This window comes from Dasypus novemcinctus, chromosome 9 (assembly GCF_030445035.2).
Source record: "Dasypus novemcinctus isolate mDasNov1 chromosome 9, mDasNov1.1.hap2, whole genome shotgun sequence".
In the NCBI taxonomy this organism is placed as follows: Eukaryota; Metazoa; Chordata; class Mammalia; order Cingulata; family Dasypodidae; genus Dasypus; species Dasypus novemcinctus.
Window position 1 is genome coordinate 121093488 of NC_080681.1, and position 26043 is coordinate 121119530.

General features: G+C 37.9%; 1 protein-coding gene across 8 annotated transcripts in view; it reads right to left on the bottom strand.

The window, feature by feature from the left end:
- The window catches only part of VPS13D (vacuolar protein sorting 13 homolog D), a 311480-nt gene that overhangs the window by 153372 nt on the left and 132065 nt on the right, over positions 1–26043 (bottom strand). For 7 of the 8 annotated variants that reach the window (XR_009187313.2, XR_009187314.2, XR_009187312.2 and 4 more), the window contains 11 exons: positions 25043–25234; positions 24609–24735; positions 22810–22952; positions 19327–19457; positions 18954–19129; positions 17127–17250; positions 16078–16313; positions 14086–14194; positions 6584–6747; positions 5554–5662; positions 3228–3407 (listed from right to left, as the gene is read on the bottom strand). Coding sequence is in view for 3 of the 8 variants with exons in the window: in XM_058304369.2 (XP_058160352.1) it covers positions 3228–3407; positions 5554–5662; positions 6584–6747; positions 14086–14194; positions 16078–16313; positions 17127–17250; positions 18954–19129; positions 19327–19457; positions 22810–22952; positions 24609–24735; positions 25043–25234 (1691 nt within the window). In the remaining 5 variants the exon portion in view is untranslated. Of the gene's footprint in view, positions 1–3227; positions 3408–5553; positions 5663–6583; positions 6748–14085; positions 14195–16077; positions 16314–17049; positions 17251–18953; positions 19130–19326; positions 19458–22809; positions 22953–24608; positions 24736–25042; positions 25235–26043 lie in introns of those variants that run through there. The other variant, XM_058304370.2, reaches the window with a different exon arrangement.

Sequence of the window (26043 nt, forward strand, 5' to 3'; positions counted from 1 at the left end):
ACATTTTCTTTGATTACTAATCACAATAGTTCATGAATAGAATATCAGTAAGTCCACTCTAATCCATACTCTATTCCTCCATCCTGTGGACTTTGGAATGGTTGTGTCCACTCCACAGCTATATCAAGAGGGGGCTTAGATTCCACATGGATGCTGGATGCAATTCTCCTGCTTTCAGTTGTAGGCACTGAGCAACTTTTTATGTGTTTTTTTCACCATTTGCATTTCTTTTTGGGAAAATGTCTATTCAGGTTTTTTGCCCATTTTTTAATTGAGTCGTTTGTCTATCATTAAGTTTTGGTTATGGATATTCAGTTCTCCCAGCACCATTTGTTGAAAAGACTATTATGTGCCAATAAAGTGGATTAGGTAGGCTTGTCAAATATCTGTTGACCACAGACGTGAGGGTCTATTTGTGAACTTTCAATTTGGTTCCATTGATCAATGTTCCAATCTTTATACCAATACCATGCTGTTTTGACCACTGTAGCTTTGTAATAGGCTTTAAGGTCAGGAAGCATGAGTCCTCTGACTTCACTCTTCTTTTTAAGGATGGTTTTAGCTATTCAGGACCCTTTTTCCTTCCAAATAAATTTGGTAATTGATTTTTCTATTTCTGTAAAGTAAGCTGTTGAATTTTGATTATAATCATATTGACTCTGTAAATCAATGTGGGTAGAATTGACATCTTAACGATATTTAGTTTTCCACCCTATGAACACAGACTGTCTTTCCATTTGTTTTGTTTTCTTTGATTTCTTTTAGCAGTGTTTTGTAGTTTTCTGAGTATAGGTCTTTTATATTCCTGGTTAAATTAATTCCACCTCAAATTGTACATCCCTAATGTGTAAAAACAATACTGATTATTGCATGTTGATCTTGAATCCTGCCATTTTGCTGAACTTGTTTGTTAGCTCTAGTAGCCTTGTCATAGATATTTCAGTGTTTTCAAAATAGAGAATCCCCATCTATGAATAGCGAGTTTTTATTCTTTTCCAATTTGGATGACTTTCTTGCCTAACTGCTCAAGCTAGAACTTCTACAACAATGCTGAATAACAGTTGTGACAGTGGGCATCCTTGTCTTGTTCTCAAACCTTCGGGGGAAAGCTTTTAACCTTTCCCCCATTAAGTATGATGTTGGCTGTGGGTTTTTCATATATTCTCTTTATCATGTTGAGGAAGTTTCCTTCTATTCCTTTCTAAGTGTTTTTTCAAGAAAGGATGATGGATTTTCTCAAATGCCTTTTCTATGTCAATCGAGATGATCAAGTGGTTTTTTTATCCTTTGATTTGTTAACATGGTGTATTCTGTTAATTCATTTTCTTTTGTTGAATCACCCTTGCCTGCCAGGAATAAAACCCACTAGATCGTGGTATGTATGTCTTTTAATACGCTGTTGGATTTGATTTACAAATACTTTGTTGAGACCAACTTCTCAATTGGTCTTAATTTTCTATTCTTATATTATCTTTATCTGGCTTTGGTATTAGGGTGATGTTGGCTTCATAAAAAGAGGTAATTTTCCCTCCTCTTCAATTTTTTGGAAGAGTTTGAGAAGTATTCATATTAATTCTTCTTAAAATATTTGGTAGAATTCCCCTGTAAAGCCATCTGGTCCTGAGCTTTTCTTTGTTGGGAGGCTATTCTTGACTCCTTCCTTTCCCTCATTCCCGTATTTAATTAATCACTAAGTCTGATTGCTTCTGTTCCTCAACAGGCTTTCATTTCTATTCATTCCATTCTTCTCATGCTCATCCCCTGCCATTTATCCTCATTCAGGCCAGCATTGTTTCTCATCTACATTACTGCAAGAACTCCCTAACTGGTCTTTCCATATCTCTAGATTTGCCCCCTCCAATTTTCCACAATGTTGCTAGTGTGAGCTTTCTGAAATAAATTTCTGATCTGACTCTCAGTTAATTTAGGAACAACTCAAAATCTTTAGCATGTATTCTAAATTCTTCATGATCTGTCCACTGCTTATATCTCCAGCCTATTTCTTACTATATTCTATGAGCCAGTTAGGTTGAACTTCTTTTGGCTGCCAAAAAAGATTATCTCTTTTATCTCCAGAACTTCATTTCTCAATTCTCACATACCATATAATTTAGTTATTATATTTATTGATCATTGTTTTGTCTTTCCCCATCTAGAATGTAAGCACCAAGAAGGCAGGAATTTTGTCTGTTTGTTCATTGATATATGCTCAGTATCTAAAATAGTGCCTGGCTCAATAAATACTTGTTGAATGAACATTCTGATTACTGAGAATGCAATCACTCCCACTTCCTCTCTTTATTTGGCTAACTCTATTCAGTTAACCTTTTGGTCTCAGTCTAAGTATTACCTCTCTTCAGGAGACTCTCTAATCTTCCCATAGCCAAGCAAGTTCTTCCTAAATATTCTCCCATAATACCCCCCACTCTTACTCTCGTAGCACATTTTAATTGTCTGATTATGTACTTCATCTATCTTCCTGTTGTTAATGTTGCTAATATATCAATTATTTAGATTAACACGGTAATATAATTAAAAACAATTATAATAATAAGTACTGTTCTTAGCATTATCTTCTTAAATTTTTTAACAACTTTGTGGGGAAAGTCTTAAACCCCATTTTACAGATAAGGATATTTCATCTCCTCATATCCAGCATAGGATCTTCATACAGGCGTATGTATTTAATAGTCATATAAATATAGAATATTCAATAAACGTTTGTTGAATGATTAAACACTGGAGTGAAAAAAAGGACACTGAGGGAAGCGGACTTGGCCCAATGCATAGGACATCCGCCTACCACACGGGAGGTCCACAGTTCAAACCCTGGACCTCCCTGACCCGTGTGGAGCTGGCCCACGCATAGTGCTGATGCACGCAGGGAGTGTGGTGCCACGCAGTGGTGTCCCCCGTGTGGGGGAGCCACACACGCAAGGAGTGCGCCCCATAAGGAGAGCCACCCAGCGCAAAAGAGAGTCCAGCCTGTGCAGGAGTGGCGCCGCACACACAGAGAGCTGACGCAGCAAGATGACGCCACAAAAAGAAACACAGATTTCCATGCTGCTGACAAGAATGGAAGCGGACACAGAAGACTGCGCAATGAGTGGACACAGAGAACAGACAGCTGGGGCAGGGAGGGAGGGGAGATAAATAAACAAAAATAAATCTTAAAAAAAAATAAAAGGGCACTGAGTTTCATGCCATATCTTATGGTAAATTACCACCTGTAGTGCTCTAGTTGGGCCATCTGGGAGGACTCTGATGGATAGCATTCCAGAACCAGGTCTCATTTTTTGGTTAATAAATTGTTGCTCTGGTGGAACTGGCCCCAAAAGCTCCATGGAAGTGTCAGGACCAAGAACAACTTCAGCTCCATCAAACAAACTGGAAATCCCACCTTTGACCTACGAAAGATTGGAATTAAAAGGTAAGAAAAGGCAAAGGCACTGACTCTGCCAATTTCACATGCCATTTGAAATAAGTTACCAAATTTAAATTCTCTTTTGGAAGGGCATGATTAATGTATAACAAAGAATTACTATTTGTTCAGCTTTGCAGAGGATGAAAACAGTAAGATAATTTGGGTAAAACTCAAAGGTATGCAATAAGAATTAGAGTAATTATTAGTGGGAGATAATTCCATGAATAGAATATTATGGTTTACTCTACCTTGTAATAACTTCTAGCCATTAAAATAAACCTAACATATTAGCCAAAACCCTGATTCTCTGAATAATCTCATTAGGGTTTGCTTAAAGTTCTAAAAAATTCTGAAAATAAAACAATTATCATTATCACTCAGTTTTCCAAAAAAGTAAATTCTGAAGGTGTAAATCTCCCAAATAGGCCTATGGCTGAACAACTAACCCAAATATTCAAAAGATGGTGCCTCTTCTAAAATGTCTCTTCCAAAACAATATAATGAATGTCACCTGATACCCAGTTTTTCAGGCCCTTGAAGAAAAGCATCTTCTTGCTATGTGCCCCAAGAAAAATGGAAATGTACAGGATGATGCCTATGGAAGAGCAAATACAGGGCTAGACAAGACAGTAGCAAAGAATGTCTAGATCCTCTTTGTTAATTTCTAAAAACTGAATAACGAAAAAGAAAATTTGAGCTAGGTTTATAAGACAGATTTCAACACAGAGAAAGTCTTTTATGACTGTTGTAAGTTTAGAAAGAAAGTTGAAATACAGTCATATAAGGGCATTGTCAGAAAATGTTTTAATGCCTTCAATTACTTTATTTAGAATAATTAGGTCAAAACAAGCTCACTTCCCTAACTAAAACATATTCTGTTCTGAATACTATTATTATAGGGTCATTCATAGGAAAACAAACAATGAAATAGATTTGAGGAACAACAAACACCAGAAAGGGATTTATTTGGAAAGGGAAACGCTCCAAGAGAATCGTAATTACATGAGCTTTAGAAACAAATGAGAAGTAAAGTCAGAGTCAGGCACAGAATCCACCAATTATAGTAAGTCCTCTTTTGTTTCTAAAGTCTGAACTGTATTGCTAATTGAAAATCACAAATCCCTTCCAGATGTGTGCTTCTCATAGTGACCAGCATGTCTTTGATGAAAAAAGCTCAGGGCAATAGAGATAAAGAAAATAAATCTCACCACATAGTAAGTTGACAGAGTCCCCTTATAGCTTTGCTCACTGCCCTGGAAAATAATCTCCCAATATGAAAGGACAGCCTGGTCTCTATCAGGGACAAACACACTAAGAGTATCCATCAAAAGTCTGCTGCTCAAGGATTTGTCTTCCCAGGAAAGCCCCGAGCAGGGGCAGCACTGCACACATGTTCAAGCACAGGGTTCTACTATATGCTTCCACTTCCTAGTTGCCTTCCTACTACTCATCGCAGGATCCATGGTCTCATTCCTGTTCAAAGCCAGGAAAGGTAGAAAATTCAACTTCCTAGAAGTTTCCGAACTGATATTCACTTGTAAAGTACCTGGGAGTTTATCTTGGGGTAGACTGGCTGAGTAGAGAACAGAGGAAATTGCCTAGCAACCTTCATTCTGATATTTGCTATAACAATTAAATGCCTATTTGGGCATCACAGAGTATGGACAGCCCATGGTGACTGCTTACCATCTCATAAAAAATTTACAAAGCACTCTTCCTATGTCACTATTATATTGACTTCACAAGTCTGAAATTAACCCATCAAACTTAGTTTGGGGGTTTTCGTTAAAACTTTCTTTTCTTTCTTTTTAAAATTGCATAGGTAATTTATGTTCTCAAGAAAAAAATCCGGTAAGCCAAGGGAAAAAAAAAGTCTCCATTAACCAGAGGCAAGATTCTTTGCATATTTGTTGTACATCCCCTTTAAAAACATTTCCCAGGTAAATATACATAGATGCACCACAAAATGTTTTCAATTTACTTTAACTAAAATGGGATAATATTATACATATTGTTCTGTAATTTATTTTGCCCATTTATCCCATATCATGTACATCCTAGTTGAGACTATGTTTCAAAGAAGGCTCAACCATTGCTTCCTGCAATTGGGGATATCAAAACACACCGACCTGGACAACCAAGCCATGTAAGCCACAGGTCAGTTTTCCTTCTCGGAAACTCCATGTCTGAGTTGTGCTTCGTCTGCGGTCAGGCTTTCTTAACATCAGAGGTTCATATCTGAAAATGCAACAAATTCTCTGAGTCAAATATTTCAGGCCTTTAGAGAATATCAGGATCATGGTTTTGCTCTTTTTTCTTGCAACATCTGCTACCCTCCCTCAAAATCTAATGGACATTTAGCTTGACTCCTATGGCTAGAAAGATGACTAAAACAAAATGAAAAGCAAAGAAGTGTTGGGCACAAAGTGATATTAAGATTTTAAAGATTCATAATACAACACAGTAATATATGCTCTCACATTCTCACAATGGCAAGTTATTATGTGCTATGACAGGGATATCTGTTAAATATATTCAAAATCTTTTCAAATAGTTCTTTTCCCCCTGTTTTATTTCTAAATACTTTTATTTTATACTGGGTTTTAACTTTGTAAGTCATCTAAAGTCTTTGGAAGTAAAGACTGTACAAACTGAAAACAAATACACAGATTTAAGGCACAGGCAAATCAAACAACTTATTCAAAGTTAAAGAGTTAGTTTAAATAAAGGGAGTCATTCATAAAAATACATTTAATTAATTATAAATTAATTAAATTAAATACAATTAATTAATTATAACCTAATTTCTGCTTTAGAAAGATTTAACAAAATTCTTAGAAAGAAAAAAAAACTCCACCTCCAAGGAGTAAGGGTGGGCAAGTTTAGATAAAGGAGACATTCACTTTTTACAACACATCCTTTTTATTGTTTGAATTTTTTTCAACATCCAAAAGGGTATTTCCATAAGAGCTTTAAAAAATAAAATGAAAGGCCCAATACTCATATTTGGGAATGTGACAAATTTGTCACAGAAAAAAATAGAAATTTAAAAATACAAAGTTTTACTTCATTTACAGAACTCTAGTTTTACAGTATAGATTTCCTCTGAGTCTGAACTGAAGGCAATGAGCTTGACTCAAAAGGTGCCTAGAAAATTACCTGTTGTCAGTTACTGCAGCAAGACCAGCAATATCTAAGATGGCAGCCCCCTCGGTGGAGCGGGCTGCTGAGGGCTTACTGGGGTTATGAGGAACGGAAGAGCCCTCGTGGGCCAGCATGCCTGTTCCAGTCATCCTCCATAGCTGAGAACGTTTTCCTGGCTCCTGTTAAACAGATATATGCAAAGACAGAGAGAGTCATCATGTGTGGCCAGAGGTAGCTCCTCACTTCAACAGTTTCCTATAATGGCTAAAGAAGTTCTCAAGTAGGAAATGGACTTAAGACATTTTTCTACATTATATATATGCTTAATCCAAATGTCCACTGTTGTCAATCCCCAGGTGTACTTACAGTGAAATATAAAACTCAAATGTCTTGAATTAAGTAACCAAAAATTACAAATAATGTGAATTTTCCAAAAAAATATTCTTTTCATATACCTAACAATTTAATGATTTTCTAAAAAGTAGAAACAAATGCTTGGCAATAATGTAGTAAAAGAGATTCAGCTTAATCTCCTGTCCTAGCTCTACTGCCACTATCATTGCTGCTCCAAATGGGTGCCCTTAAAAATTAAGGAATGATTCTGTTACATGAGTACTAAGTATGTGATATTCTCACTATCATATCATTGGTAATCCTTGTAACTCTCAGACAACTAGAACTTACCAGTCTTTGATGATTTTCAACTTACATGTTGACTGTATTTAATGATTAGGTGGATTCTATACGAAGTTGACTACATTCAAAATTGCTGCTAATTCCAAATATATATATATATATATATATTTTTTTTTTTAAGATTTATTTCTCTCCCCTTTTTCCCCCCTCCCCCGGTTGTCTGCTCTCTGTGTCCATTTGCTGTGTGTTCTTCTGTGACCGCTTCTATCCTTATCAGTGGCACCAGGAATCTGTGTTTCTTTTTGTTGCCTCATCTTGCTGCGTCAGCACTCCGCATGTGTGGCGCCGTTCTTGGGCAGGCTGCACTTTCTTTTGCGCTGGGTGGCTCTCCTTATGGGGCGACGCCTTGCACATGGGCCTCCCCTATGCAGGGGTGTGCAGGGCACTCCTTGTGCGCATCAGCACTGCGCATGGGCCAGCTCCACAAGTTAAGAAGGCCCCAGGTTTGAAGTGCGGACCTCCCATATGGTGGCGGACACCCTATCCATTAGGCCAAGTCCGCTTCCCCCAGATATATTTTTTGTAGGAATATTTTATAAACAGTGATTGGGCTTCCAGGTTAATCCAGGAAATTATACAATATATTAGGTATTAAAAGAAATACTACTACTATTATTATTTATTCAGATTCACTATGTGCCAGGTACCACTGCACAGGATTTATATATAATAACTTATTTAATCCTCAAAACAATCCAGTGAGATTTATACTATTATCCTTATTTACAGATGAGAATATTAAAGTTCAGTGAGATGGAGTAACTTTCCTATGGCCACTTAGGTGTGGAGCCAATTGAATCCCCACGCCTAATTCTAGAGCCAAGCAGGCCTGCTTGCCAGCTCTGCATACTGCCTCTCTCAAGATAATCCATACAGTTCCATTTCAGTAGTACCTCACTGTTTAGAACACTCTTTCTATGGGAAAGAATACTCCAGCTAGACCTGTCAGGATCATATCCACTTTTACCAGGTAGGAGCTCCTCCAGAGTAAAAGGCACTTCTGGGTACTACAAACTCATTAATGTTCTACCTCTGCATTGGAAAGACAACTTTTGCATTACATTCTACAAAGTAAAAATTAATAAAGTAGTATGAATGCTGGAATGAAAAAGCTGCAATTTGAAATGCAGCTGTGCCACTTACTAGCTGAGTGATCTCAGACAAGTTATTTAATCTCTCAGAGGTTCTGTTTCCAAATGAAAGGCACTCAGATTATGCAAGGCACACAGTAAGTGCTCAATATAATGCTGCTACATTATTCTTCTTCTTACCTCTCTATATATAGCACTTCATGTACATTACCTTAGCTGAACCTTCTAATAACCTGGGAAATTAGTAGGAAAATGAGGCTTAGAGAGGAATGTGAAATACCAGATATCATATATCTGGTGGCAAAACCAGAACTCAAACCTAGAAAGACATACTGCTTTTTCTACTTTGTGCTACTGTCTCCAATATTTACCAGAAGAGATGACAATAAGTTGTACTTCTCCATCTGCAATCCCCCCAAGCTTGCTTCTCTGATCACAGTAAAAGAATACATTCAGCCACAGCTCCAAAACCACGTGGAAAAGCATCTCAATAATCCTGCCAATGATCCAGATTAGGAATCAAAGCACAGATGCCCCAGGAAAGATTAAATTTTTATACATGGATTCTTCTACTTCAAACCCAGGCTCAGTATAAGTTGAAAACTACCAAAATTTCTACTTAAAAACCTGAGACGCATCATTATTCTTTAAATTAGTTCCCTCTTCCATAACAATTTACTACCAAAACTAATAGATGGAACCAAAGAAGGGAGTTGTTCATGGGAGCTGCGTGTCTGAGGGGGAGCGGGGAGAGTGGAGAGGACAGGGAGGAGGGTTATGGTGTTCCCAAGTGAGAAATTAAGCCCAAGTGCATTGATTAGTATTTAGTACTGTACCTATATTCCTGATGAATGTAATATCTCTTCTATTCTATTAATAGATCATATGCAGAGGGATACTGAACATGCTAGAAGTCCTGAATCAAAGCTACCAGAACAAGGTATTACTCATGCAGGGATTTCATCCAGTTCCAACCAGGGTGCCAGCCCCTTCTTTCCTCAACCACAAAAGAATAGCCAGAGGGGTTTACACTGTCAGGCAGGGCCTACTCCCCCAACCAGTGGGAAGTGGCTACAGAAGAATGACCATCGCCCTTCAGTACCCTCTTAAGAATAAGGGTATAAACTCTCTGAGTGGGGAGTTGAGACAGGTTAGTACAGTGAAAGAGGAAAGGTGGCTCAGACTTGGCAGAAAACATGGCCACAGGACAGATGGCTCTGAAATCCTGCCTGGAAACCCCGAGGGAAAGGCCACTGCCAAGAATAAAGCTGGAAAGTCCCCGTGAGACCCTGGCCATAAGAACACCATTTGGAATGAGAATCCCATTTAGAACGGAAATCCCATTCATGGTCAAGGGAAAGCCCTAGTACCTTCAAAAGGCCTTACCATTGGCCCCCTGAGAACAGGTGGAGTAACCAATCAGAAGAGCAAACAGCTGGGGCCCCTCTCCAACATTATGAAGAGGGAGGAGTAAAGGTTTTAAAAGGTCTAATCTGGGGTCCCCATGCACCTGACTCACCCTGCAGCATGCCCACAATTCCTCGGACTACGTACTTTTCTTGTTTTTTGTTTCTTAATAAACTCTTTTCTACCTTGCCTACTCCCACCCCCACCCCACCCCCAAAAAAGCCCAAGTAGAACAAAGAAGGCATTCACACAGACAGGAGGAAAGCCCAGAGTGGGCTGTCAAGCCCAAGATGGCTGATAATAACATCCATGCCAAGGTGCTGGGGTAGGGAAACCAAGAGTGAGGCATCTGAGCCAAAGAGCAGTGAGGAGCATTTTTGCTGGAGGTAGAGGTTGGGGGTTGGAAGGGGGGCTACCCAGCATGCCAGAAGGTAGGAAGCAGAGCCCAAGTGAGGTAACAAGGGAGTCTACATAAGGGGTGGGGGGAAGCAGATTTGGTTCAATGGATAGAGCGTCCACCTACCACATGGGAGGTCCAAGGTTCAAACGGGCCTCCCGGCCCATGTGATGAGCTGGCCCACACACAGTGCTGATGCACTCAAGGAGCGCTGTGCCACGCAGGGGTATCCCCCGCGTAAGGGAGCCCCACACGCAAGGAGTGTGCCCCATAAGGAAAGCCGCTCCACAAAAAAAAAGTGCAGCCTGCCCAGGAGTGGCACTGCACACATGGAGAGCTCATGCAGCAAGATGATGCAACAAAAAGACACAGATTCCCGGTGCCACTGACAAGAATACATAGGGAGCAGGGCAGTGGTGGCAATGAGAGGTTGGTTACATGCAGGGGTACTGAGCAAACTGATAAACATAGTTGCAGTGTTGGACAAGGGAATTACAAATGTGGAAAGGGAGAAAACTAGAAGGAACCTTGTGATGGTGGACTGGAATTGGAAATATTAATGTGAACCCTGTTTTTTAATATACAGAGATAGATATAAAAATAAATATGTATATGTTTAATATATAAAATATATGTACATATGTATGCATATCCATACATTCATAAAATCTAGTCTGAGAACAGTGACATCACATAGCAACAAGCACACATATTGTACATATCTTGAACTTATAAATACCATTCTCTAATAAAAGTGATCAGGGCTTAATTGCAGCCTTGTGAGAACAGAAAAGAGAACTTGGCTAAGGTAGACTTGGATTCCTGAACCTTGGAAACTGTGTGATAATAAATGGGTGTTGGGTTAAAGTTAAAAAATGAAAGAAAAAAAAGAGAATGCAGTACTAATAATACATGCTACAACATGGATGGACCTCGAAAACATTACACTAAGTGAAAAAAGCCAGTCAACAAAATACCATTGTTGTATGATTCCATTTAGATGAAATATCCAGAATACGTAAATCTACAGAGACAGAAAACAGACTACTGGCTCTTCAGAGCTGGGGGGAGGGGGTGATGAGATGACAGCTAAAGGTGGTAAAAATGTTTTAAAATTGTGGTGAGGAAGTGGATGTGGCTTGAGCAGTTAGGAGTCTGCTTACCACATGGGAGGTTCCAGGTTCAGTTCCCAGAGCCTTCAAAAGAAGATGAGCAAGACAGCAAGCCAGCATGACAGGCTGGCATAGCAAGCTGATTCAATGAGATGACGCAACGAGGAGACACAACAAGGAAATGCAATGACAGACACAGAAAGCAGGGGACGGAAGTGGCTCAAGCGATTGGGTACCTCCCTTCCACATGGGAGGTCCCGGGTTTGGTTCCCGGTGGTGCCTCCTAAAAAGAAGACAAGCAGACACAGAGACCACACAACAAACAGACACAGGGAGCAGACAGTGAGTGCAAATGAGAAGTGAAGGAAGAAATAAATTAAATTAAAAAATTGACAATGGTGATGGTTGCACTTATCTGTATCTCAATTAAGCTGTTTTTAAAAAAGAGAGAAAAAAGGTAGGGAATCAGGGTTCTTTAGAGAAGTGGCGCACTCCACGAATGGGGCAGGGTAAGTATAAGAGGGGCCCGGAAATTTGTTGTGCCAGAAAATAAGGAAGTGCTCAAGGAATTATGGGTACTCGAAAAGGACACAGGTTAAAGAAGCTTCCATTGGTCAGATATGAGAAAAATTTAGCATGAAAATAAATAGTGATTGTAATGGATAACCCATTCAATAAAACAGGAAACCATACTGATATAAATACATACTTACATACATACACAGAAGTAAATTGAAAATGTGACAAGGAACAGGATATTTATTATACATAGTCCCAAAATACCTCCACAAAATATTCACTAATTACAAAGGGAAAAAGAATAACTTTACAGTACAGAAGCCTGGAAGACACACTTAATTATGTGCTCAAAGTTAATTAACATCACCAGTATTGGGACAAATAAAAGTCTCAGCCAACAATCTCTGTGAAATTGTTGCCAAAGACACATTGCCTGAATTCTAATTATAAGGAAACATTAGGTAAACTCAACTTTAGTAAGAATCTATAAAATAACTAGCCTGTCATCTTCAAAAGTGGCAAAGTCATAAAAAACAAGACTAAAGAAATGTTCCAGGACTGAAGGAGACTGAATAAAATGCAAAGCACGACTCTAGCCTGCATCCTTTTGTTAAAAAGGACATTATTGGGTCAGCTGGCAAAACCTGAATGGGTCTGAGGATTAGACGTTAGTAACATTTGAAAAGTAATCCTGATTTTGATGGTCATTATATGATTATGTAGGAGAATGTCCTTACTTGAAGAGATACACTAAAGTATTTGGAGCAGCATGCCAACAAATTAGTTTTAAATGGTACAGGAAAAACAAAACTTCTTTGTACTATTCTTACAACTTTTCTGTAAGTTTGAGATGGTTTCAAAATACAAAGTAATAAACAAAAACCTAAGATGCCAAACTTTTCACTGTTGGTTTCTAGTTAAACAGGATGGGTCCATTTCTTAATGCCAATTCATACATCTTTACCTCATTTTAGATATCAATGTGATTGACTCATTTATCATCTACCTTCCCATTTGTCAGTTTTTATCCTCATCAAGTGAAAAAATAATATGGAAATGTTCTATAAATTATAAAATATTACTATTATTGTCACTTCAATTTTTTAAAAAAATCTGTTCTCATCTGCTTAACAGTCACCTAGCCTTTGGAAATTGCACATAAATTTACTAGTAATGTTCCACTGATCATGTCTGGCGACCATATCCCACTTGCTAAATCATCTTATATAAGTTGGTTTTCTTCACCCTGACAGCCTCAGCAATTTGAACATTCTTTAAGGTTGTCTGACAACATCATTTCCAAGGGCTCCTCTATTTCTTTTTTCAATGTGCTTCTATTCTGTCAGACATGCCAATTCTTTAGATTTCAGATTACTGCCTTTCAAAATTTGTTTATAACAATTCTTAAAAAAAACCTCCAAAGTTGTTTACTTTCAATTCCTATGGCCTATGGCGTATTACCACTATTCTCAAAATCTTATTTGCAAATTGCATCTCCCACATAAACACTGCCTTATATATGAGTCTAATCACATTTAAGCACATCTGAATCATGTGTCTTTGAAATGGTATGAAAAAAGAACACATGTATTAGTTTCATTTTATGTGCACAATCTGAAATAATTTGAATTCCTCTCCCCAAAATAAAAATTTTTCAAGAATTGTATAAACTCAAAGTCAAGGGATTCACAAACATCTAAATTATTGCCATGCATGACACCATTTTAGCTGATAAAGATGCATCCTTTGTCAGCAGTAAGGTCACTTGAGTGGTAAAGAGAAACCCTCTGTCAGGGTTATTTCTTAATTATAAGATTTAAATGATATAAACCCTTCAGGAACATATCCCTTGTGTAACTGTGGCTTCTCCAAGTATCTGCACTGTTTTCAAATAACCACAACTAGTGACCTGCCTTCTCTTAAAGCCTCTTCTGCACCTCTGTTTCCAAACCTCTCATTTTTAAGTCTGACCTATTTATTACCAGTCCTTCTATCAGTTTTCATATTTCAGTCAAACTTTTTCTGTACAAAACTAGAATAAACATTTCCCTAAATTTACTTGAAAAGAATATCAAACTAACAGTTTTTTTTCTCTTTTTATGTTACTTCCAACTTTGCACTTAACAAAATGACAAACTGACAAATTTCAGAAAGCAACTGAGTAGTGCACCTGAGCAAGTCACTCTCTCTGAGTCTCCACTTCCTCATCTGTAGAAGAGTTTGTACTAAATGAACATAAGTCCCTTCAAATGCTACGATATTTTATTATAAACCTCAATTTCTAAGCCTTCTTACCTTCTTCTTTAAAATGACTCTTTGTGTCTTTGGTGAGACATCCAAGACAAGCTCTGCACAGGTAATGGGCTTATGGGAAGTCACAGGCCTTCCTGTTCCCTCCTGTAAACTGGAACAACAAGATTGATAAGTAAATAGATAGGCAGACACATACACATGTGGTTCTCTCTCTCTCAAGTACTCAGAAGCAAATGCCAGAAACCTCTTTTAAGTAAGTATAGAGGAAACAGTCTGACAGAATGTGGCATAAAGACGAGGCTTATATATATTTTTTCTAGAACTGTTCAAAAATTCATTTGTCAGAAGACATACTATGACATTTTCCCTCTCCTGATAATTTTAGTGGTTTGTAATTTAGACACAAAAAGATGACTGTATATCATTAGAGGCAAAAAAAAAAAAAAAAAAGAGAGAAAAGAAAAAAAAGAAAAAGAAAAAGAAAAAAAAAACAAGCCAGAAATTGCAAGCAGAGAAAAATTATTAGCTCTCTTCTTTGCCAGGCAGAAAACCAACATCATTACTTCTTTAAGTATTGGCAAGAAATTAGAAGTTCCTCTAGGATGAAAAGGAAACAAGGGATCATAGACACCTTCCTCCAATTCAATAATCCTGTTGTATATCCCCATGGCTTAAGAATCCTAAACTTGATGGAATGATATACCTTAGGTAGACTTTGGGGTATTTGAATGAGGTTTTATTTAGATTATTCCCTAGTTTCCATTAATTCCTATCACCAAAAAACAGACTGAAAAATTCAGAATTTAAAAAAGTCTAGTCTTCTTTCCCACCTTTAATTCCTACCAAGAATGCAAAAAAAAATAGTATCCAATATCGTCTAAAAGATGGTTCAGGGATGCGGACTTGGCTCAACGGATAGAGTATCCACCACATGGGAGGTCCACAGTTCAAACCCAGGGCCTCCTTGACCCGTGCAGGGCTGGCCCACGTGCAGTGTTGATGCGCGCAAGGAGTGCCCTGCCATGAGGGGGTGTCCCCTGCGTAGGGGAGTCCCACACGCAAGGAGTGCGCCCTGTAAGGAGAGCCGCCCAGCACAAAACAAAGTCCAGGCTGCTCAGGAGTGGCACTGCACACACAGAGAGCCGACGCAGCAAGATGACGCAATAAAAAAGAGATACAGATTCCCGGTGCCACTGACAAGAACAGAAGCAGACACAGAGGAACACAGAGAACAGACAACTGGAGTGGGGGGGGGGGGGGGTTGGGGGGTTGAGAGGAGAGAAAAATAAATTTTAAAAAATCTTTAAAAAAATAAAATAAAAGATGGTTCAATCTCTTAGCACACCGAGATTTCCAGGAGCTTCTCTTTTTATCTGCCTCATATCTGTTCTGCCCATTTCGTTTGAATTCTCTATCATACTTTTTCAACTTAAGAGCTTAGTAAATATTGGAATTTATAGAATATAAGAAGAAAAACATGACTAGCAATGAAATTATGAAATTTAGAACTGGGTTTTTAGTTACTAACAAGTTAATCATATCACACTGAATCTATAATCTTTAAAAACAAACAAAAGCATGACTAGCTCAATTTTTATAATAAAACAAAGAGTCTGGCACAATCGTTACCAAAGAAACCTGCAACAGACAAGGAAAAGGATGTTATTCTCAGCAAAGACACCAATTCAATCAATCCATTGGTAGCAAAATCTCCACTCTAGGTAGTTAACAACGCTAACCCAGGACCCTAGTGTTATTTTGTGGGGCTTGGGTATATGCAAAAATCATTCATATGCAAAATAATTCAGAACATTTTGGAAAAGAATGATTTTATACACCCAGTTCAGGTGATTTATATTTGCAACTCTGAAGACTAAATGACCTCTCAAGATAGACCATGAAACATACGATAGGTAAAGAATGAATAGATTTTTCCTTCATACTCCAGGCTCCTGAGGAACTGTTTAAAATTTAATACCAGTTAATAATTAGAACCGCCTGCTTTATAAGATCCGTAATTTAACCCAGTATTACCCAGAGAATGTATATGTAGCAGCAATGTAAATGAAATTTTCATAATAGAGCTGTCGGTTATCCTGGAAATCATTCATGTTGCAGTTAATCTCGGAGGAACCAGCCCCTTTAACAGTAAGAGTGATAAAAGGTGGCAGGGTAGGTTCATCCCACGCATAATCCAATGTAGTCATGGGTTTCACTTCAGTTCGAAGCCTGGGTTCAGCTACGCCATGCTGGGTAAAGACAACTGGGACCTAAGAGTAAAGGCAGAAGGGAAAAAGAGGACTTTCACTCAGGGTGTTAGGTGTTGGAAATGATTCAGCACTTCCTAGGTTAAATTTCAGATCCTGTCCAATGAATCCTATATAGAGAACAATCACCACAGAGATACTCAATGTCTTTCTGATCATTTTCCAAATTCCAAGAATTCTACCGATTAAAGTACAAGGGCTATAACCTATTGGATAAAGGGCTTTGGAACCTTAGCCTAGTCAAAGATATAGGGGAAGCAATTCTATCCTCCAATGACATCTATTTGGAACTGCCACCCCTGTGGCATACTTTGAACAGAGAAAGGAATAAAAATTTTGGAGCTCAGATACAGAAAGACATATATTATGAGACATATCATTATTCAAAAGCACAATTTAAAAGAGATTCTAAAGATTACCTTTTTGGCTTCACTTGGAAGACATTTAAAAATGCTCATTGCGACTAAGCAACAGAAGAACTGCCACTCTCAGTACCTAGACAATCTGACTCTGATGCTTCCCTCTGTGTAGAATGTCTACAGAGGGCATCATGTTGACCAAATGGTCAAGTCAAAAGAGGTTTGGAGGGCTTAAAATAAACTGATGCACAAAGCTGCCAGCAGTCAAAATAACCAGCAGAAACTACAACCTAACAGCAAGAACTTTTAAGGCTGTTCCACTATAAAAATCCCTGTATAGTTCTGTATTTTTTCAAACGCAAGTTTAAAATGTATTTTACCATTATCTTAAGAGCAGCACACACTCCACCCTTCCACATATGAAATAGCCAAACTGGCTCGTGACTCCACTTGATACCTTGGAAAAGTTGTCAATTCGGAAAGGAGGAGGTAACTGATCTGTGTCACTAAATGAGATCCTATAGGTAGCACCTCGGAGAGTAATTTCCACTCGTAAGAAGAAGCATTTTCCTAATGTATCTCTGCAAAATAAGAAACCAAAAGAGGCTGCATAAAATGGAGGAAGTTGCAGTTGACTTTCTTCTCACACTTTTCACAATCATAATATTGCTTCAACTTCAATCAATATCATGGCATGTACAGCCCATTGTGTGTTCTTTGACGATCCTTAAAACAGCAGAAATTGATAATATAATTTAAGAGTAAAATAGCAACTATTTGGTAGACAACAGTGTGTGCTAACTACACACTAAGACCTACAAAGACACCTTGAATTTCACTTAGGTTTGTTTTTGGTTATAGTGTCAGAGCAGCAAATGAGTAGATATTATTGGTTGAACTAATGAAATTGTTGATATTTGAACATTTTTGACATAGAAAAAGAGTAATTTCATATGGTTCAACCAAATATGTTGATGATGCTGGTAACCAGGGTTCTAACTATAGCACAGGGGAAGGTGAGGTTCCAAAGAATAACACTTAGTAAGTGTAGAAGAAAAGAGAGAATTAGAAAATTACCATTTTGCAAGCATCAACATAATGATGATTCAAGCAAAGATTATCAAACCATGGGGTTATTATCCCACAAATGGATTATTCTTATTTATAAAAAATAAAAGGTAACTTTACGATAGACTGATCTGGTGGACACCACCATAACCAAGTGGTGATCAAACTTAATACAAGTAACAGGACCAACAAACCTTACAGCCTTCCTGATGTGATTCAATGGGAAACACACAACACATAGATGGTATCCTTACTAAAAATGTTTAACTCAAATATATATACAGGAAATGAAATCTTGTGATGAACACAGTACACTAATAGATAACAGTTCTGGTCAAAATGTGGGTGAGGGCATTGTATTCCTGCTCACTTGGTTCCCCTGTCCTCTAATGTCACCTCCTTAGACCCCAACAGCTCCCACGAACACAGCTTGAAAACAACTTTATTCTAATAAGGGCTGGAATAAGGCATAATTTAAGGGGTACACTAGTAACCAAAATAAATAACTAAATAAATCAGACAATACATTTCGAAGCCAAATGTAAGTAATACTTTGAATTATCCATTGTTAATTGATCCATGTTTTTGTTCCTATACAATAATGTTCTCAATGGAGACTTGACTATAAGTATAAAGATTAAATTTTGCTTCTACAAGAATTACCCATTCACTGATTCAGATTCTACAGGTGCTGAGAGAGCACTGATTTCAGTTTCTTTGGCTTCACTATAATTTGATGAGAATAGGAAGAAAAGAAGATTAAATCATCATGGGGTGATTGAGGATAGTTCTAATTAATTTTTCTTAACTAAGGCATGAGGGTCACTGGATTGAGCAGAGGCAGACAGCTTACTTACAGCATCATTATGAGAGAAGAGATTGTACAAATGTGTAAAAATAGGCAAAAACATTAGTAATCAGTGCCACCATCCAAATTTTCAGAGCTGCAGGAAATCGTGATGTGAACTCAGTGCTACTTACTGACAGTTCAACCCCTTGGACTTGGAAACTCTGAGACCAGACCATAACAAATTCACTATGGTCAAAACTGTTGACATTCCCTTTAACTCATTCCATCAAAATGCCCACTTAAGTTCTGAGATCTTCTCTAAGCCAGAAATAAGCCTATTTTATGAAGAGGAGTATAGTTTACCATTTACATCACTGCATCTCAAACAAGGCTAATTTTAGTCTAAATATAGAGACTCTACCTTACCTCATGTTGATATGGAAAGAATTATTCTTGTTGACTTCAAAGCCTCCAGACCAAGTGCAATTGGGAACATCCATCAATCTGACACATAATAGCTGATCATAATCATTCCGAGGCCAGTGGAATACCACACTGGAACCAGGAAGGGTAGAAATGTAACCTTCAGGATTGGCTGTTCCCTAAAACATGTAGGAGCATTAGTTTTATTCAACAAGTCAAGTCAAAATAGCAACCTTAGCCCATATCAGAATCTATTTAGTTTACCAAGGGCACAAAATGGTTCCTCCTATCACAGAACTTGCAGCTTTGATGGGGCAATAAGCCACGACACTAAAACTCATGGTCCTAAGTCATTCCTCCAAAGCAAACTACTTACCTGTCCCCTGGCAAATTCCCTCTGAGCAAATGCAAGTTTGTGAGATGATTTATTATCTAACAGGTAACGGGGTGCAAAGATGACCATACAGGTGTCGATATATCGACCTCGTCCTTTCTTGACATCAATACCTATGAATAACAAGAACCACTTCTATGAATTACTCTGAAGAAAGAAAATTAGTGGTTTGACAAGAAATAAAATGCTTCACAATCACTCAGTTTCTCTGAGAGAAACAAATGTATCACCTAGAGAAGGTATCAACCTTTCAGGAATGGAACAAAAATAGCAATTCCTCTCAAAGTATTATTTCTATTCTCATTTAGGCCTTAGAAGTCTCAGTGGCAACATCAATATCCCCATAGTTCCTAATTTCTTCACAAAGTGTGTTCCACTGTAGCAGCAGCTAAAATATATAGGTGTTCGATCACAGACTGATTTCTATTTATGAAGCTGACCACTAAGACAGCTTTAGGTGATATATTTTTGCTTATGCCTGGGACACAAAATTCCCCCTAGAGATTACAGGAAACAGTGGAAATTCCAGATTACTTAATTGGACTCTACACTGAACTCAATGGACTCTTCTCTAATATTTTCTTTTAACTCACGACCCAACAATCCAGCTCAAAAGAAATGCTAAATATTCTAGAATCCTTTCACTCATAAAATAAATGTTTTCAAAACCTACTATGTATACTGGAAAAAAAATAAACACAAACCAAAGAAAAAAAGTCTTAATCAGAAGGAAATCTCAAAACACGAGGTTCCAAATATGAAAGAAAAGTAAAATAGTACTGAACTATCTTTAAAACTCTCATAAGATCTTTTTAAAAAATATGAAACTTAGTGGAATAAATTATTCATTCATTGATTCAGACAATAAGTATAGTGATTCTATTCATGGCCCTGAGCTAAGGTCTGCTTATACAATGATAAAAAATATTTATGGAAGAAATAATAAAATAATAACAATGCTAATAATATTTATTGAGCTCTTAATATATGTTAGATACTCTACCAAAGGCTTTACATTTAATTCTCATAAAAACCTAATAAATTAGGCATTGTTGTTATTTGCATTATAGAGATGAGGAAACTAAGACATGGAAAGCTAAGTGACTTGTCCTGGGTCACAAAGCTAGTAATAGGTGGCACAGCCGGGATTCCAAACCCTCATATGGCTTACTTTTATTGCGACATACACAAGGACCTGACTTGCTAGTCAGAAGTATCAAAGCAACAATAAAAATGGAAAACTCCACTTTAGGATATGATAACTATATGCTCTAGATTTCCCAACATAATCCCAATGATAAATATTCTAATCTGTTAGTGCCATAATTTACTTGTATTGGCTTGAAAATTCTAGTGGTCCTTTAACATAAGCCTTGAAAATACCTAAAAGACTGAGCAAATCATAAAAACAAAAATCCCTGAAACGCCATATCAAATAAATACCATGCAACACTGGGATAGGGAAACACACCCTATAGCTCTTCTTTCTGTGATATACAGTAAAGCATTCGTTGTCAGAAACAGGCATTATTATGATCTCAACTAATACAAAGTCTGCCGCTAAAAGATTATCTTGACAGGAACAAAAAATTTACAGTAATCTAAAATAGTAAAGACACTCAATTTTTGGAAAAAGTGATTTTTTTTTTTTTTGTTCCCCTTTTCATCTTAGATTGCCCTGGCAAATCCCAAATAGTTAAAAAGATCAAAATTTACAAATTCCTTTTTTGTGGAGAAACATGTGAGGTTAACCCATAGGGCCCTCCCTGGCTTTCCAGTTTGGGACTGCCTTTTAAACTTTCCTGATGGGGAGCTAGTTATCCACCCAGTTCTTCAAAAAACATTCAAGCAAGAGTTTCCACAAATTCCCTTGATGACACATGCCAAGACCTCACGGTCCTTAAGAATTATAACGTTCTCTCTTAGCCTACTCCCTCTATTTCTTTCCTTGGTGAAAAAAAAAATTCAAATCACAGTCTTGTCCCTAAAAACAAGTGCTGGACACTTTAATGAATGCTCCTGCCACATAAGTTTACAAGTACAATCACCATGTATTTCTGTTTGAACAGCTCAGTTTGCCTTTCTGCAAGAATTCTGTAATCTTTTAGTGCCAGCTGCTTAACAGGGATCATGCTCCAACCTAATTCTAACCAACCTATGGTCGTTTGCTTTGGAAATTGTAACAAAGGCAAGATACCAAAGCAGAGAGCCAAACAAGGGATGGGAGCAAACAAATGTGAGAAAAAGGAAAGAATGTCCTCAGCTGGAGGATCAAATAAAGTTTATTTCTTTTTTTAAAAATTTTAATGTCAACTTTAAAGAGACAGCTTGTGTGTTAAGGCAGAATGAATACAAAGCCATGTTTTTAAAAACCTGAACAGGAACCTATACTTGGAAAGAGACTCTTTTACTAATAAATCCTCAAACACGTAAATACAACCCTGACTCTACATGGGATTTCATGGTGAATTATCTAATGATATTACCTCCGTAACATGACTCTTCATACCTGTACTGTCCAATACAGTAGCAGAACTGTATATGGTTATTTAAATTTAAGTTAATTGAAATGAAATAAAATGAAAAATTCCTCTGTCGCCACATTTCAAGCGCTCGGTAGCCACATTTCAAGCGCTCGGTAGTCACATGAAGCCAGTGGCTACCATATTGGACAGTGCAAAACACAACATTCTATCTTAGCAAAACTTCTACTAGACAATGCAGCTATAGATGATCTTCCAAAGCTCAAGACTAAACAGTGCTTTGAGATCCTTAGAAATGATATACTAAAAGGAAGACACATCGCTAACATTTTAAACCTGAGGGATATTTAAATCAAATTTATCTTAATCTTTCGGAAAAGCTTTTGCATGCCCTCAGGTGGCTGTGAGTACATGGACAGAGTTTTTCCCATCCCTATCCTCCCACCCTCCCTACCTGTAAGAGTTTAGCTAGTTTGCGGGCTTCTGATTACTATAACCATCAAGTGCTTTTTATTGTATTTCCAGCCTAAAATTCATAGGCCCAAATTCTCATCCTACTTCTGACCCAGACTTCCCTTTTATAACTGGGCAAGTCAATTAACCTCTCTGCTTCAGTTTCAAGAAGAACAATGCTTCTTACCCTCTTAGGGTTTGCAACTTTTAATGAACGCATGGGAAATGCTTAGAGGATGAAAAGCATTCTAAGTGTTCCTATTATTCCCCTTGAAAAACAAGGATTCAAGCCAGACTGGTACTTTCCTGAAACAGGTGAATTTAAAATTAAACAGCCCCACATCTAAAAAGGGCAGCATTTAGGTGGCTCTTTAAACCCCCAGTAAAATGGACCTATGTTGATAGCAATCTAGCAATCAGAGAATAGATACCTGACCTAATGCCAAATGAGGAAAAAAGCACGTGGAGCTAAGCCAGAGGTTACCAGCCAATGGCTCTGAATCTCCCACTGCCCCCAAGTAAAACCCACCAATGTTATAGATAAGCCCTGGGCGGTTTCCTTGCTGGATGACTTTCAGAGCCCGGACACCACTACCACCATCCAGTGAAAAGCCCTGACACCAGCCCGGCATGCCTTCAGGATGAATCCCTCTTCCAATTCTCATCGTGCAGCTGTGGGGCAGAAAAGTAAAGATGTATATATTCATCTATCAGAAAGTCTTAACTACCTGTTCTAATCAGGAAACACTAATGTGGCTGTCGCCCAAAATTTGAGCTCAGAAACCAATGTTTTTTCTTACTCTCATGTGATTCCCAAACCAGTGAGGCAATCAGTGGCCCAAACGTGTAGCTACAGTACAAGAGTTGAAAGGTATTGACACCTACAACCGACAGTTTAGTAAGAGAAAACATGATTATAGGAGCATAAGACATAAGGAAAATGCTACAATTTCTATTGCTCCCCTGATAAACACGAACTCAAGTCAAATTGATACTTTCCTGACTCAGGAGTTTCAAGAGTTCACACACAAAAAAACAGGACAAAAAAATAAGTACAGAATATATGACTACTGGTATATTCCTTCTAAGGACTGGTATGATTAGGATGGCAAGGCATAATTAAGTCAGCCAATGTCTTGTCTCCGATCCTGGCAACATAATTCATGAATGTGTATTCCAGCTCTGCTACTAACAAGCAATGCAATCTTGGGCAGGCAACTTTCTCTCTGAGCCTCAGTTTCCTCATTTTAAAATATAACAATATTTCCTGCCCTACCTGATTCACTGGAATGGTGGGAGAATCAAATCAGACAGTAAACGTGGAAATACTTTGGATAACGTGAATTCCATTGATAAAACAAACTGCATTCCAAATATGGAATTCTGGATCTAAGATTTTCAAAATCTTTTCAGGAAAAGAGTGAGACTGGGCTTCTTGCTGAACATGTCGAACAGTTTTCTGTATCTCCTACCAGGTCCAGCAACCTAATCAAGCCTCTCTCCTTGACTTCAATACCAATCTAGAGTCCAGACCTTTCTGGCAAGCACAACTGCATGCACTAAAGTATAGTACTCCTATAAGTCTTCCTATAGCTTTTAGCATAATTCTACAGATAACTGGGTGTGGCACTTGTACAGTAGCAGATACACCCATTCGTCTTTGGATTAAGTCTATAAATTAGAAGAATACTGTTTAAAAAGCAGAATGTCAAAACCAAGGACAAAAGTGAATTAGTGGACCTGCCATATATATAAGGACATGTTATCTAGTCCTCACAATTCTCACTTTTCCAAGCCTTTAAATATGCCACAAGTGCTTTGAGAGCTTGAAATGGCATGTTTTTTTCAAGGGTAAAAGGGACAGATTTCAAAAACTTATGAGATGGCCTGAGTTGAATTAATGGAAATGAATTCTTTACCAAAGGGCCAGTCTATCTCCACTCTGATATTGGTGCTAAAGCTTTTAGTTCCTTCGCTGGTGCTAAATGCTCACAAGGGAAGATACAAACTGTGCAGAGAAAAGCAGGGGGAACATGTGGGTTTCTCTTCATTGGCAGAGTTATGAATAGGAGAACTATTTCAGTACATGTAAAATAAAACTAGCTTAGTTTGCTTTCATTATAAACCAACCAAAAGGCTTATTTTCAATATCAAATAACTCAGAAATTAGATCTGAAAAAATCCCATTAGGTCATGGTTCTATTCCCCTGCCAAGTCAGGATTGTTATCTACAGTATATTTCTACTTATGCGGATATACTATAGCCTTTGCTAATTTTTTCCCTTCCCTGGGAGCTTATTTCCCCTTCCCATAAATAACTGTACTCACAGGTTTGGCTGCTCTTTGTCAGCATAGCAGAATAAGAGAGGGCTCAGGCTCCTGGCCAGCTCATGTTCCTCAAACTGGCCTGCAGCATCTGTCTTTGCATTGTCCTGTCTGAAGATCAGTGGTAACCCTTTAAGAAGGAGGGGAAATTTTTACATCTAGCCTACCAAGGTTAACCAAGACACATGCAAATGGCAAAAGAAAAAAAAAATTGTCAAGGGGGAAAATAATGAAAAGTGAATTTATTTAGTGGGCTCAGTCCACTGTCTAAAAGGATAGCTTTAACCAAGATTAAGCACTTATAGAAGCAGGGAAGTTCCAGCAGCTTAGACTGCTGAAATAATCTATTTGCACTGGCTCCATTTAGTTAGCCAAGCAAATGAATCTGAATTCTCATGATCAATGCCAAAGGCCTACTTGATCAGCTTCTGTAATACCTGTTTTGTTAATTAGCCAATATGGAGCAGAAATGAAAATCTTCAAGGATCCTTCCGCTCTGCACACGATCCGAATGGTAAGGTTCAGCTGCCGCCGGTTAATGTCATAGAGTCGCATTCTCACCATATAGTTTTGGGTTCCAGGTGGAATGAGCAATTCTTTACAGAGTGGAAAATTCTCCAGTGATACCCCTACAGAAGATAAAAGCCATTGTATTTCTGGATCCTAACTTTAGTTTCTCAAAAGTTTAGTTTCTCATAGCCAAATTAAATTGGATTTCTTTTGGAAAACCCAGTAACTATGTATCTAACTGGTAAAAATCGCATTAGAAAGACCATTTCTTCTAGCGAGGGTGAGAACAAATAGTGAGAAAACCAAATGGTCTGGAATTCACACTAGGGAGTCTAAACTGCATAATTAAAAAAGGATCAAGATACCAAGAAAGCTATCAGTAATAGCTATGATTCTTAAGTTTGCTATACACAAGGGCCTGTGCTAACACAGTAAGAATCAAGGTTCTCCAGCCAAACTGGCTTGGCTTCAAATCCCCAGCCTGCCCTTATTGGCTGTGTGATGTGAGGCAAACTGTTTAACCTCCCTGGGTCTCATCTGCAAAATGGCGATAACAACAGTAGGTACAGCACAGGGTTATCATTGAAAGTGATAATCTATATAAAGCAAGACACCAAAAATTGGGAGTGCTGGGTGTAGGCATAATGTTGGGGGAATATTTCCATTTTATAAAGGTGCTCAATAAATATTTGTTGAGTGAATATATCAGAAATCTACTTAAATGTCAGAGTGTAGACCAGTTATCTTTAGAATGTACAATTAGCAGTGTACTATTTATGTTTTCTAGATTAAGGTCAAGGGTTTATATATTCACTGAAATGTAAGCTTGTCACCATGAGACACACTGTTTTTGCATCTAAAGTCTCAGGTTCCTCATCTGTAAAATGGGGATCATACCTGTGCTACCCTGAAATCTGGAGCTGCTGCA